The following is a 14,509-nucleotide window of genomic DNA, read 5'->3' on the forward strand; positions in this document are numbered from 1 at the left end:
AAGGTCAGCCTAGGCAACTTAGTAAGACTCTCTCAGAAATTTAAAAGGCAAGAGATCCTGGTCAATGGAAGAGCACTTGCCTACCATGTGTGAGGTTCTGGGTTCAATCCCCAGCACCAGAGAAGAAAACAAAAGTAAACCTCTTAGTTCTGGCACATTTTAAAATACGACTCAGAAGTTCCAACTTCTAAGTGATCTAAAAGAGCTCTGAATTGCCCTCTGTTCTGCCATCAGATCCTTTTCTGTACTCATGTCACCATATTAAAAGAACAAAAACTACAACACTCATTTCCCTGGTATAAACAGATGAAAAAGAGTAGAAACAGCAAAGAAACTTTTCATTAAATCTAATTCTTAAAATGGTTGTGATTTCATATGTGCAATTAAGTTAGGAAAGTACGCACATTTAAAAAACTAACACTTGAAACTTCATACTGTTTAGTTGAACATGGGGGTGCATGCCTCTAATCCCAGCACTCAGGATGCTGAGGCAAGAGGATCGTGATTTTGAGGCCAACCTGGGCTACACAGTATGGCCTGTCTCAAACAAATAAAAGCAAAAACATACTTTTAAGGTAAGTCATCTTTTAACTATAAGGAAAGGCAACACTTTTTGTATAGCCACTTTCTTGTAGTCTTACATTACATATTATTAGTACAATTGATCTGCTGTTGGTTAAACTCACATTGTCACATGCTAGTTGCTACTCTCCACATACTGGAAAATGGTAAAGCCTTATACAATTACAGTTCTAAAAGCTAACACCTACAAAGATCTAGCTAATATTATTTTCAGATATTAAAATCTTTTTCACTGGGCGTGGTGGTGCATTCCTGTAATCCCAATACTCAGGAGGGTGAGGCAGGAGGATTATTCTGAGTTCAAGACCAGCCTGGGCTACAAAGTGAACTCAAGTCCAGCCTGAACTGCATAGCGAGACCCTGTCTCAAAAAAAGCAAAAAAAAAAATCTTTTTCATCTCTAATATCTGCCTTTTAGCCATTTTACCAGCAGTGTTGGGCCTATAGCAGACATCTTATACTCATTGGATGAAAGAAAACTGTAATTTCCCTTAGAAAATGATTAGCAAAGGAAGGAATAAAACTCCTATGTGCTTGACTTCACCACACACCATGAGGGCAGCATGTCCAGTTTTGCTGAGGGTAGAGAAGCAGGTAAGGACAGGGAGGTGGGGTCTTCCAGACTTTACGAAGGAGTTTGGACTGGCATCTGACAGTAAGGAAGCGAGGTTGGAGATGTTAAGCAAGGGAGTCAAAAAGAATTGTCATAGTTTAGAAAGGTCACTGTGGGTATTGGTAGAGAACAGAATTGATGGTTGGGTGAAGTGGATACTAGTGAGAAAGCTATTGTGACCCAAAGGAGAAGACGTGTCAGGCTAAGCCAAGATAGTGGCAGAGGAGATGGACAGAGCAAAACCAATGGCACAGACATTTGTCAGGTTGAGATGCAAAGATGCCGAGTGAGAAGAAAGGGTCAAGAATGAAATCTCAGTGTCACGCAGGGACAGCAGGAAGGACGCCTACAATATTATAACAGGTAACTTCTGATGTGATAGATTTGAAGTTCTTCTTACAGATTCCAGCAAAGATACGTAAGCGGCAATTTTTAATGTCAGTGTGAGTTTAAGAAAGGATTAGGATTGAAATGCAACTTCTTGAATTTTAATCCAGGTCAATGTTTATTGTTCTATAATTGACTGCCACACACTGAAAACTCAGATAAAAGGTTGAATGCTGCTCAAACCAAAAGTTTACTCTCTTGATTGTTCTCAGAGTTTGATATACTATTTTCCATTAGAAAGCCAAATCTCCTCTTAGTATTTATTTATTTATTTTGGTACCTGGAATCGAACTCAGGACCTTGTGCTTGCCAGGCAAGCACTTGTGCCACTGAGCTATATCCCTGGCCTTCCTCTTGATGTTTAAACAGTCTCTGTTATTTAAGGCATTAGTTATTTCATGGGTCAAAAAGAAAATGCATAATCTTTGTTGAATCTATCCTTCGAGGGACGTCTTCTATTTCTATTGGTTCCACAACTATGCCAGAAGAATGCAAGTAAGAATAGGTATTATTAAAATACCTTAGTACTTAACGTCAGGCAGCCTTAAATCCAACTGCCTCTCTTCATACTTATGAAAGGAAAACATTTAAGACATTCAGGGTAGCTGCATAGCACTGAAGTTGAGTGGACTACCAGGTCAGATTCCTGGGCTTACATCTCACTAGCTGCACGATCTTCACCAACGTAATTTCTCTGGCCTTTGTTTCCTTACCTAAAAAAGTGAAACAGTAATAGTACTTACCACTTGAATTTGTGATTCGTTATGTAGAGCTCCTACCTGTCATTATTGAATAATTCTGTTAAAGATGTTTTCTCTTTGTTAAACTTAACATCATCACTGAATAAAAATCTTGGAAATAATTCTTTCCAAGATCAAGTTTTCCAATCAGAAACAGGATTTCATAGTTCAAATACAACAGCTAGTGTTAGCCCTCTCTGAAAACTCCCAGGGTATCTGTAAAGGTCACTGCACAATAGACTTTTACTAGTAAGCAAAGTAATGAATGATAAAAGTAGATTTCCAGATGACTAAGGGATTAGGGTCAGAGTAACAAGAATCAGTTTTTTTTTTTTTTTTTTTTTTTTTTGTACCAGGAATCAAACTCATGACCTCAGGTTTGCCAGGCAAGTGCTTATGCCACTGAGCTACATCCCCAGCCCAAGAATCAGTATCTCAAGTTTACTGAAATAACAGTTCTATAGTCCTAACCAGCAAGTACCCCCAAAAAATAATCTGAAAAGAGGATTCAAAGGGGCTAAGAGTATCACTCAGTTGGACAGTATTTATCTAGCATATGTGAGACCTTGTGTTTGATAAGTTCAGTGTAAACGGAACAATTTATCCTTATTTCCATAAGATGAGAACTGGTTACCAAGACAAATTTTACTAAACAGCCAGGCATAGTATCTGTAGTCCTAAATAATCTGGAGGCTGAGGCAAGAGAATCACTTGAACCCAGGAGTTTCAAGACCAGCAGGGGCACCAGAACAAGACCACCACCTTCAAAAAGTTATTTTTAAATAAAGGGACCTAGCAGGGTCTTTGAAGCAGTAATAAAAGTGTATGGTAAACAACTTCTCAAATGTGAAAGGTCATACTTAACCAGACCATTCACCTAGCTCCCAGAAAGCTGAATTAGGAATATGCCTGAAATAAAACAAGAGCCTTACCAAGCCATGAACACATGATCTGTGCTTTTAAATTAGCAGTTAATAATCTTGAAAGCAACAGTTTAACAACAGATATAAATGATGTGCTGCTTAAAGTAACACACACAGTGTGCTTAATTACAAATTACATCCAGTCCGTACAAGTTGAATACATGCCATACTTTAATAATCACAAAGGTCAGCTGTTTTTCTGGAGTGTGTTTCAAACAGAGTTGACACATAACCCACACATAACAGTATTGCTGTGATTTTTAGCTATTTTATTTAAGGGTCCAAAATATATTGTATTCACAAAATAACACTAGTTGTGAATGTTCACCAGTTCTTTTATTTATATTCATTCAAAAACACTCCATCCTCGTCATTCTTACTAATCTATATCACTGAAAATAACCAAAGGTGATAATTCACAGTTTCACCTCTATGCAGAAGTTCTAATTGACTCAAAAGGCAAAGGATTGCCGTGCTCTAGAAACCTGCAGGTCAACTTCTCAACACTTAAAACAGCAAAAATGCCCAGTGCAGTCATTGTAGCCATGTGTTTGGCCTTTCTCTTTAAATCTATGTTTAAGCATGAAATGTAACCATAGAGATTGCCAGAAGCTAACTCCCATAGCAAAGATAAAATGCAAAAGGACTTGAAGAGGTGTTGAGATTCCAATAGCAGACTTAAAAAACTGAATGCTTAGATATAACTCTTATATCTTTCTTTAATTAAGAGGTCACTCTCACAAGATTTGAGGCAGTAATCTATATTAGCGTGTGATTAATCAAAGTGTGCGCTTACTACCACGGGTTTGGGTCCTATGTCATAAGATTATTTTTGTCCTTTCCCCCAAAGAATCACTTGCTCTTGAAGTAATAGGCTTTTTAAGGCACATTTTAACAAAAACCTATCATACACCCAGCTTAAAAATGGAAGCTCCACTTGGTTATAATAGTATATGTATATATATTAGATAAAGTGTGATTTACCAAATAGGCAAGTGTCTCTTTCTTGAGGATAAAGTTGTATTAGAAACTTGACTCTTTTATTTGCTTATCCAAAGCAAAACATTCCATAAAAAATATTCAAGAATTAGATCTATTAGAATAACGCAGAAGAGCCAGGCCTGTCAGCAACAGTTGAGCAGGGTACAGCTCTGGAAATTAGGGAGAAGACGTCCCTGGAACTCTAGGCTCCTAACCATCCAGGTTTCCGAGGAGAAGGGAATTAGGGTACCTTAATGATTTTTAGAAATCTCCCTTCAACATGCACAGACCTTTGAGGGGCTCAAACCTTAAACCTCAGTAAACTACCCTCTTCAATTTTAGTTACCACCTTTAAAGCAATAGGACTTGGGAACAGGGAGAAGAAAGAGAAAGGACGGAAAGAAGCCACTGAGATAAATGGGAGAGTTTTAAGGGCAAGTTGTTTTAGGGACTTTGTACATTTTTTTAGTTTTGTTTTGTTTTTCTCCGGTACCGGGAACTGAACTCACAACCTTGCGCTTGCCAGGCAGGCACTGTGCCGCTGAGCTAAATCCCCAGCCCCCTACTTTGTACATTTTGTTAGGACCAACTTTCTTGTCTCTAGGAGGTTCTGCTTTTTAAAATCTTTTCCTAATGCCCTGCAAGGATGCCATAGAGTACTAACCTTTGGGGTGGATATAGAATTATCTACTAGGAATGGTTTGGCATAGGAGTAGAGTTAGGACCGAGTTTTCTACTATTCCAAGGTAAATATAAGTGCAGAAACTGCTTGGAAACAATTGCAAAGCCTTTAATTCCTCATCTGGCTATCCTTTCTCGCTGTCGCTAGGGTTTTCGGGATGGCTCTTCAGCCTTACAGAGCATTTTGGGTGCAAGCAGAGTTCATCATACTGTGAGAACAGGTAGATGACGCGAGGCACATTATCACAGATGCAGAGGTGATTCGGGTGACAAAGACAGCCAACGGGATTAAGTTCCACGGTGCAGATTTGCTCTACTCACTGTGGCCATGAAGCAATAAAAAATGTGTCCTATTAAGATTTTAAAGGTATCGCAACAGGCCACTGCACAGGGTCCAAACACACAGAATGGTACCGATGTAGGTACCATTTAGGCTGCACTGCTATCCCCTACACTGGATAAACCTTTGGCTGCTGATATTGCTTTAGCCCCAAGTGGCAGGTACAGAGGAGCCTCTAGAAACCAGGCCTCAACAACATTCTTATTTCTCCCCAGTGATGGGCACCGTTTTGGAAATCTGGTCCCAGAAGTTCTAAAGAATGGTAACGCAGAAATCACCTGTCTGTACAAAGTGATTTATAGAGGTGTATACGGAGGTAAAGGGCTTCATAAAAACTATTGGTTTAGGAAGTACAACCATAGTAATAGAAATTTTTAGGTAAGTTTGGTGCTAAAATTATTCTACAAAACTTCACACCCGTTAAAAATGGGGACAGTTCTTATTGCTCCGGGAGCCTGCAGCCCCAAGCAGTTCCAACTCCACTGAAAAATGATTTCTTTCAACAACTGGTAGCAAAGATTCCCAGATTTACAAAAAGTCATTACCAATGCATCATTTTGATTAATTTCTGATTGCCACAGGATGTGAGCTACACTATGCATGTCCGTGACACCAAGTACAGAAAAGAGTTTAGAAAAGTCATCTTATCAAAGTTCAGTTCCATGAGAAAAAAACATGAAAAAGTGCAAAATATGTACAGTTCCTGGCAGTTCTCACACAGGGTTTTTCTAACTACTGACCTTTGACGTCTACATATGTGTAATGAAAGTACAGTGGATTTCACTTCATTGTTAATATACAAGGTTTTGCTTCAAAGTGCTTGCTTTATTTAAAAAAAGAGAAGATCAAGAGGGTTGCAGGAGTTTTTTTTGAACAAGTCCACCTCATGGGTTCCGATCTCCTTCATTTTTCTTCAGTGCAACACGGTGCAGCAGCCTCATTGAAAAGGTTTCAAAGATGTTCCCGAAACCTCACCTACAGCGGCACTCGGGGGGTCCCATTAGGGGTGGCCCCTTTCTTTTTCTGTAGCCGATTCTGAACCTTTCGAGATTTCACCACTTTCATCCTCACCTCAAAAACTTCATGGATGGCCTTCCGGAAACAGTGAAAATTATAGTCAATAAGCCCTGAGGAAGAGAACAAAAATATTTATAAATGCCCCATGTCTTTTCATGTTTGCAATGTCCAGGAAAAACCAGTAGGGGGTGGTAGAGGTCCAGTTGTGACCTAAAGGGCCCGCTTCCCTAGATCTGCCCCTGGGCTATAGGAACGGAGCCTGTGAAGGTAGTGGTTCCTGAGGAAATGTTGCAGAGCAGAAACCATATTTTCAAACAGCGCTGTGACTCAGAAGATTTGAAGGACCACTGAAATGCACTTTTTTTCTTTTTACCTTTCAGAACTAAAGGTTACAATTAACAAAATTTTAATGAAAAAGTTTCCCCCCAAAAGTCATGATTCACTTAACTCTGAATGGAAGCATATCCTGACTTGGGGTGTAGCTGACATATGTTAATCAATCATACTTATTCTGTACCTATTCTACTTAAGTCATCCTCATAAACCCTAGCAAAAAAGCAAAGTCCCTGATTCTAGAAAGGTAATGGTCAACTCCAAGCTCAGGAATTGAACAACCAATGGCACACTCAGCTTTTCAATATTAAGTAGATTTTAAATGGTGAAATAATGGAGGAAATCTTCTGTGTTTTCAGAAATAAATTTTGATTAGAGTAACACTTTAAAATTTTAAGGAGCTGGGCATGGTGGCACATGCTTACAATCCCAGCATGTGGGAGGCTGAGGCAGGAGGATCACTGAGAGTTTGAGACCAGTCTGGGCTACAAAGTGAGCTCAACGCCAGCCTGAACTGCAGAGCAAGACCTTCTCTCAAAAAAGACAAAATAAATAAATAGATAGATAAAATCTTAAGGAATGGGGCTGGGGGTTTAGTTCAGCGGCACAGGGCCTGCCTGGCAAGCGCAAGGTTGTGAGTTTGATTCCTGGTACAGGAAAAAAACCAAACCAAAACAAAACAAAACAAAACAAAAAATCTTAAGGAATGTTTTCATCGTTAGTATTAATTTGCAAGTGCTGAGAGTAATACCCTGCTCACACCAATTAGGATAAGGATGTTGGTTCTTGCTGCATCTTTACCTAGCCTAATAATTATTTGCATCTATGAGGTGTTGTTTTCAGAGGCTTGACCAAAGAACTAGGATTCCAGCCCAGGAAGAAATGCTTTGAATTAGTTATGCAGCTAACTATTTAGTGTACTGGGGAAGAAACAGCCATCACAGCTTCTGGGAGCAAAAAAGCTCTGAGCAATGCCCTCTGCTGCTTCTGCAGACGTAGTAAAGCCCAATGCAGTAAAATGAGGAGCTGGTTCCCTCAGATAAGACCACTGAGGCAATCAGGGCAAAAGTAATAAAAAATAACGAGCAAAGGAGTGACTTCATTTAGTGGGGATTTTGGCTATGAGGCAGGCTCTCTGCTTATATGTGCAAGAAACTGCCTTAAGGATAAAACTGAGCTCAAGGAATCTGGCTCAAGAAAAAGGTACAATTAAATGTTCAACTACGGAAAACTTCGAGATATTAGGGCCTGGGGACTGAACAAGGGCCTTCACACTCAGCTACATCCATAGCCCTTTTGTTTTGTTGTTTTGTTTTGTTTTTGAGACAGGTTCTTGCTAAGTTGCCCACGCTGGGCTCAAACTTGCAATCCTCTTGCCTCAGCCTCCCAGAGAGCTAGAATTACAACCATGAGCCGCCACACACAGCTCAACAAATCGTAACTCATTCATCCTCACACATTTCAAAATGTGACAACTCTTGATGTATTCAGAGTTTTAAAAGTTAAAAAAAAAAGTTTACAACTGAGGTTTGTTTTGTTGTTGTTTTTCGCAGTACAGGGGTCTAAACCCAGGGCCTTTTCACTGAGCTATATCACCAGCACTTTTTAAAAAAAATTTTATTTTGAGAGAGGGTCTCGCAAAGTCACTAAATAGCCCACGCCTAGTCACAATTTTCTTGCCTCAGCCTCCCAAGTGTTAGGACTGCAGATGTATACAACCAGGCCTGACTCTACCACTGAGTGTTTTAATGGATGTAAGAAAGTGTTCACTTAGCTGGGTGTGGTGGCACACACCTGTAACCCCAGTGCCTGAGAGGCTGAGACAGGAGGCTCATGAGTTCTAACCCAGCCTGAACTACACAATGAGACCCTGTCTCAAAAAAATAATAGACGCTGGCTATATTGACCCTTTCGTTAAAGGCAGCTGAAAATACCAGAACAGAAACATTAACAGAATAAACACCACCTCTGCCGTCATCCACAGTTGATACAGCCCACACACTGGGATTCAGTGCATAAAAACGCTTGGCACTTAAAAAAACCTAACACGCCCCAGCCCCAGTCCCATGAATTCTACTCTCACTCTTTGGAGGAGGACCCACATGCCCATATATTTTATTTAGATTTTTTTTTTTGGTACCAGGAATCGAACTCACAACCTCACGCTTGCCAGGCAGGCACTGGGCCACTGAGCTATATCCCCAGCCCTACCCATATATTTTAATTGCTCCCTTCTCCAAGGTGCCTATCACATGATCTGATCTGATCCTCTGCCTCCTGCAGCCGTGGAAATCATCAATGAAAACTTAGGGGACCAACAGACTCAACAATACTTGAGATTAAAGCAACAATAAATTCAAATAGTCTATTCATCTCTATGCATTAAGTTCTCTTTAAAGATACTCTATGACAGCTAGTGTGATCAACTCATCAGGTTTACATGGGATTTTAGCAATTTAGCATTGAACAGCTCCAGTCTCAGACATCTGGAGAGAAGGCTGCCACTCTAAAAAGCACACACAAGTCAAACAAGATGAGAATAACCATTAAGTGTGCCCATCATCTTACCTTTCTTAGTTATACTACACTACTAAAGCTAATACCCAGGTTTTTGGGAAGTTTAATAAGTTCTAAAAAATCTGCCTGTCCTCAGAGATGATCCTCCCTAGAAGGTTTAGCAATAATTTGCCAAACACTCATGTTATAAATTCCTGCTTTAATTTAGTTCCCCAACCAAACATATGGATGTTAAAATCAGTGGGCAAAAACTGTAAGGAGAAATGGGATTTACATAGTTTAAAAGTACAGTGGTACCTCAGTTCACAAACAATTCATTCCACGATTCCAGAAAAGATGGCTGCGTTCATGTTCATGCGGGAAAGATAATGGCTGTGGTCATGTTTGTCACCCCATGCAGAGTTCACAAACAAAAACAAAATTTTGCCAGGTGCTTCTGTTTGCAAACTAAATTGTTTACAAACAAACACCTTTGTAAACTGAGGCAGCACTACATTCATTCACTTCGGGAACTTTACAGTGAAAACCTGACAGACCCTCAACCAGCAAGGCTCATTAGTAACATCCTTAGTGATGAGGCACGTCGGTGCTGTGAGCTAACCCCGGTGAGCCCAGAGGACACAGCACGGCTTCTGTGTGGCACTCCCGCCAAAGCGCACAACCTCATCCCAGCTGTGTGAAGTTACCAGACAGTCTACAAAGTGACTGATCTTCCCGAGTGTCAAGGACACAAGACAAACACTCACAGGCTGGAAAAAACTAGGAGAGATAACTAAACCAAGTTGGGGATCCTAGAACAGAAAAAAGACCTTTGGAAAACCTGCTGACATTTGAAGAAGGCCTGTGGTTTGGTTAATAGTATTATACCGCTGTTCATTCCCCGGCTTTGGTAACTGTAGCATGTAAGATGTTAGGATTCGGGGAAGCTGGAGGACAAGTATATGAAGATTATGTACTATTTCTGCAACTTTTCTGTTACGTCTAAAATCAGTTCAAAATAAACAGGGTCGCCAAGCTGACTCTAACGTTTCCTAAATTTTAGAACCTACTGTCAGCCTATATGCTTTTGGAGCTAAAGTTGCATTACTTTTTTTTCCCCTGAGCTTCCAAAGTCAATATGAAATATCAATCCCTAATAAATTTGGGAAATACCTTCAACCAAGGAAATAGGGGTATAATGATTAAATACAAGCACCAACACACACACACACACACACACACACTCATACAACTAGCTCGCTACAAAGAGAAATCTAGCTTTATTTAGCCCTGACTGCCATAAATTGGTGGTGTGAGCTTAGGAGAAGGTCACTTATATTTTCTGAGCCTGAGTAAAATCATCTGTGAAACAAGAGATAGCCCTGTTTATCTTCAAATTCCAGGAGTCTAACATATAATTTGTTCTTGCTTTCAGCAAAATGAAAATAATAAGAGACAACACTAACATAACTTTTGAGGACAAAAGACACAAAAGGCAACATAATCAGTAATCATAAACACAGGACAAATATATAGCTTCCTGGAGAAGCAAGCAAATGCAAATTTATTTATTTATTTATTTTTTGGTACCAGGAATCTAATGGAAATGCAAATTTAAATGATATTCCAGCATTCAATTATCAACTTTTTAAAATACTAAAATCCAATACTGATAAGAATACACCAACCTGAACACACTCATATTCCCTTAGTAACATAAACCCATAAAATCCTTCCAAAAGACATTTTGGTAATATGCATGCCCACCCTTTTAGTCCAAGTAATTCTACTTGAAATTTTTCCTGAGGAAAAAACCAGGGATGCACATAAATATTTAGTGCAAAGAAGGTCATCAAAGTATTATTTGTAACATTTTGTCTTTTTTTTTTTTTTGAGATAGGGTCTTGCTATGCAGTTCAGGCTGGCCTTGAGCTCACTTTGTAGCCCAGGCTGTTCTCAAACTTGCCACAATCCTCCTGCCTCAGCCTCCCTAGTGCTGGGATTACAGGCATGCACCACACACCCAGCAATTTGTAACATTAAAATCTAGAAAAAATTAAAAATTTCTAAAATTTCTAAGACTCTAAAACAACCATTAAAACAATGTGGTTGAAAAAAACACTTAGTGAACTGGAAAGATGTCCATAATAATTTAAGTGAAAGTTATGTAGAAGTATTTATCATATTATCTCAGAGTTTTCTTTAAAGTGCACACACACACAGGAAAAAATAAATATAGGAACTGTTAAGAGAAACATAGAAAGACAGGAAATGTTAGGAGTGGTTATCAAAAGTTGGACATGGTGGCGCATGCCTGTAATCCCAACACTCTGGAAGGCTGAGACAGGAGGACTGCAAGTGTGATCCCAGGCTGGCCAACTTAGCAATTTGCTGAGATCCTATCTCTAAAAGGGGGTGAGGGAGTCTAGAGGTGTAGCTCAGTGCAGATGCCCTGTGTTCAATCTCCAGTACCACTGAAGGAAAGACAGAGAGAGAGAAAAACAGAGAGACAGAGACAGAGAGTTTTCTGAGTGGGAAGCTTATCAACTTTTTTTTGCTTATTTGCTGTGTCTAAATTTTCTAAGTGAATTTATTGCTTTTGTGATAAACTACAAACAAAATCTAAATCCTGCTTTCATGGCTAATGAATTAGGAAAACTTCATAATGTAAGTGAAAAAAATCAGATATAAAACTACCTAAATAATACAGTCCCAGTTTTGTTGGAAGGAATGGGGGAAGGGGATGAAGGAAGGCAAAACAGGGGCGGGGGGAGAGACAGGAAAGAGGAAGCTGAAGAAAATCTCAGAAATTTAATACGGGGTTTAGCTTTAACATGAAATAAGTGGTTTGGTTTTGTTCTTCACACTTCCTAAATTTTCAAAGCAATGTTATTCTTGGCACTTCGTTGGAAATTTTTGTACTCAACAAATCAATAAAACAGAACTTACTACCAAAAATCCCTGTATGCATCAGTAAGCTAGTATTTCTCAGTTTAAATAGGGAGAAAGATTAGTTTTGTTTTAAAATACAATCGAATTTGGTCCTAAAAAGATATTTAGAATAGTCATGCCTTTTCTTTTCTGATCCTTGTGTGTTGAAGATTTAAGAGCTCATGAAGGCTAAATAGAAGCCAAATACCATCTAACTTTAATGCTGCATGAGTTCCGTCCCCTCCTTTACTTGGGGAGAACAATGGGTCACTCAGTCACCTATGGCCTTCTTGCAGGGTGGAGAAAGAAAGAGGCCACCACCTTCAATGCAGCTGTGGAGTCCTTTCTCTGGTCGGAAATAGCCTGGCAAGGACGTCCCAGCATGCAGACGCTAAGGCCCTGGGAGGGACATCTGGTTCTATTTCCACCTCTTGCAATCCCAGCTGCACCACTAGGGGGCAACAGGTTCGCTGGCCCGAGGCCCCACCTCTGGCCCACCTCAGGTCTGCCAGGGAAGGGAGGCTGGGACCATCCCCGTGTGCTTCCAGGGCCGGCAGCCCGCGCCCACGTTCAACAGCAGCAAAGGCAGTATGAATTGGAAGGCTTCTTTTAAACCACAACAAAACATTACCTTTTCTTTCAAAGCTTTCCTCTCTCACAAAGCAAACGAGAGCCAGGAACTTTGTCACCTCTTTTAAGTAAAGAACTGTTGTATTATTCAGCTTTATAATGGCTGTTGATTCCTTGTCATAGGGGGTTCCTGCACCATCTTCTTTGAGACTAAATGGGGACAGAAAACAAAATGTATTTGACTGTTGGGAAAGAACTACAGACTGTAACACAGGGGTAGAGACCAGCTTTTACCCATGGAAAAGCCAGGACAAGACAATTGCATTTGCAGTGCTTTTCAACAAAAGACCTCAGTGACACACAGCCACCAACCAACAGTACAGTTATGACAGTCACTGTCCTCCTGCCGCCATGAGTGGCAGCTGGGTGCCTGAGGAACACAGGTGAGGGATGCAGGTGAACTCTTTTCCCCTCCACCGCCCAGGGCTTTTTGTTTTCTCATGGTAGAATAATCAGGCTGTCAAACGTATGGTCTGGGCCAGGTGTGGTGGTACAAGCCTGTAGTCCCAGATGCTTGGGAGGCCAAGGCAGCAGGATCCCAAGTTTGAGGCCGGCTTGGACAATCTAGTGAGACCCCATCTCAAAATTTAAAAATTTTTTAAGGGGCTGGGGATTTAGCTCAGTGGCAAAAGAGCCTGCCTGGAAAGCGCAAGGTCGTGAGTTCGGTACCGGAGAAAAACCAAAAAAAATTAAAAAATAAAAATAAAAAAAATAAAAATTTTTTAAAAGATGTGAGGATGTAGCTCAGTAGTAGGGTGCTTTTTTAGTGTGTACGAAGAAGGACTAGGTTAGATCCAATACAAAAGGAGAGATGGGGGGGGAAAAAAAGCAAGTGTAGTCTGACTGATGAAAGACCAAGAAAAGCTATAAACAATGAGAGGCTTGAAGGGACATAACACCCAAATGGTGGGCTGGACCGTGAACCTGAGGGAAAAACTGATATAAAAGATTTGGGAACTTTGGTAACATTTGAATATGGTCTATATATTAGATAATAGAGTACTGTAGCCATGCTACGTTTGTTTAATTTAATAATTAAACCATGGGCCTGCCAGAGAATGTCTATTTTCTTAACAGATCTGTGCTCAAGTGGCCAGGATCAATGAATCAGGAGTCCTGCAACTTACTCTCAAATGGCTCAGTAAAAACACACAAATAATAAGTAGTAGGAAAGGAGAGATGTAGCCAATGCATCAAGTTGGTAAAAACTGGTAAATCCAAGTGCAGGGTCTACAAGACTTTCTCCTGCTAGTCTTGCTCATTTCTTGTAGATCTGAAATTTTTTTCAAAATAGTTAAATATGCCAGAGATATAGCTCAGCGGCACAGCGCCTGCCTGGCAAGTGCAAGGTTCTGAGTTCAATTCCCAGTACCAAAAAAAAAAAAAAAGTTAAAAATATTGGTCTATTTTCTTAAGAAAAGATGTGATCTTCACAGGGTTTGAATCCTGCCTCTCCTATGTAGTAGGAGAGCTTAAAGCCGGGTGCAGTGGGTGCACACCTATAATCCCAGCACTCTGGGAGGCTGAGGGAAAAGGATCACTAGTTCAAGCCCAATCTGGGCAATTTAGCAATACCTTGTTTAAAATAAAGAAGGGTTGGGGATGTAGCTCAGTGTGAACACCCTGGGTTCAATTCCCCGTGCCTCCATCCAAAAAAGTGAGTTTAGACAAACTGAGTACTTCCTATATACTGACAGAAATCACTGCAAAGTTTCCTAATTAAATTTCCTAATTATTCCCTCATGAAGAAATAATACATACAGTGCCCTGAATATAGAGTTGGGAACATATAAAATGTACAGTGAATGTTAACTGCTATTATTATGGTTATGGCTTTAATGATAAAAAAAAAAATG

General features: G+C 40.0%; 1 protein-coding gene across 1 annotated transcript in view; it reads right to left on the reverse strand.

The window, feature by feature from the left end:
• Window positions 1-3,397: 3,397 nt before the first annotated feature.
• Window positions 3,398-14,509, reverse strand: part of Rragd (Ras-related GTP binding D) — a 43,732-nt gene continuing 32,620 nt past the window's right edge. The window contains exons 7-8 of the mRNA XM_013510716.1: window positions 12,655-12,803; window positions 3,398-6,373 (exon numbers count right to left, since the gene is read on the reverse strand). Of these exons, the coding sequence (XP_013366170.1) occupies window positions 6,222-6,373; window positions 12,655-12,803 (301 nt within the window). The 3' untranslated portion in view covers window positions 3,398-6,221. The remainder of the gene's footprint in view (window positions 6,374-12,654; window positions 12,804-14,509) is intronic.

This window comes from Chinchilla lanigera, unplaced genomic scaffold (assembly GCF_000276665.1).
Source record: "Chinchilla lanigera isolate Chin_1 unplaced genomic scaffold, ChiLan1.0 scaffold00010, whole genome shotgun sequence".
NCBI lineage: Eukaryota > Metazoa > Chordata > Mammalia > Rodentia > Chinchillidae > Chinchilla > Chinchilla lanigera.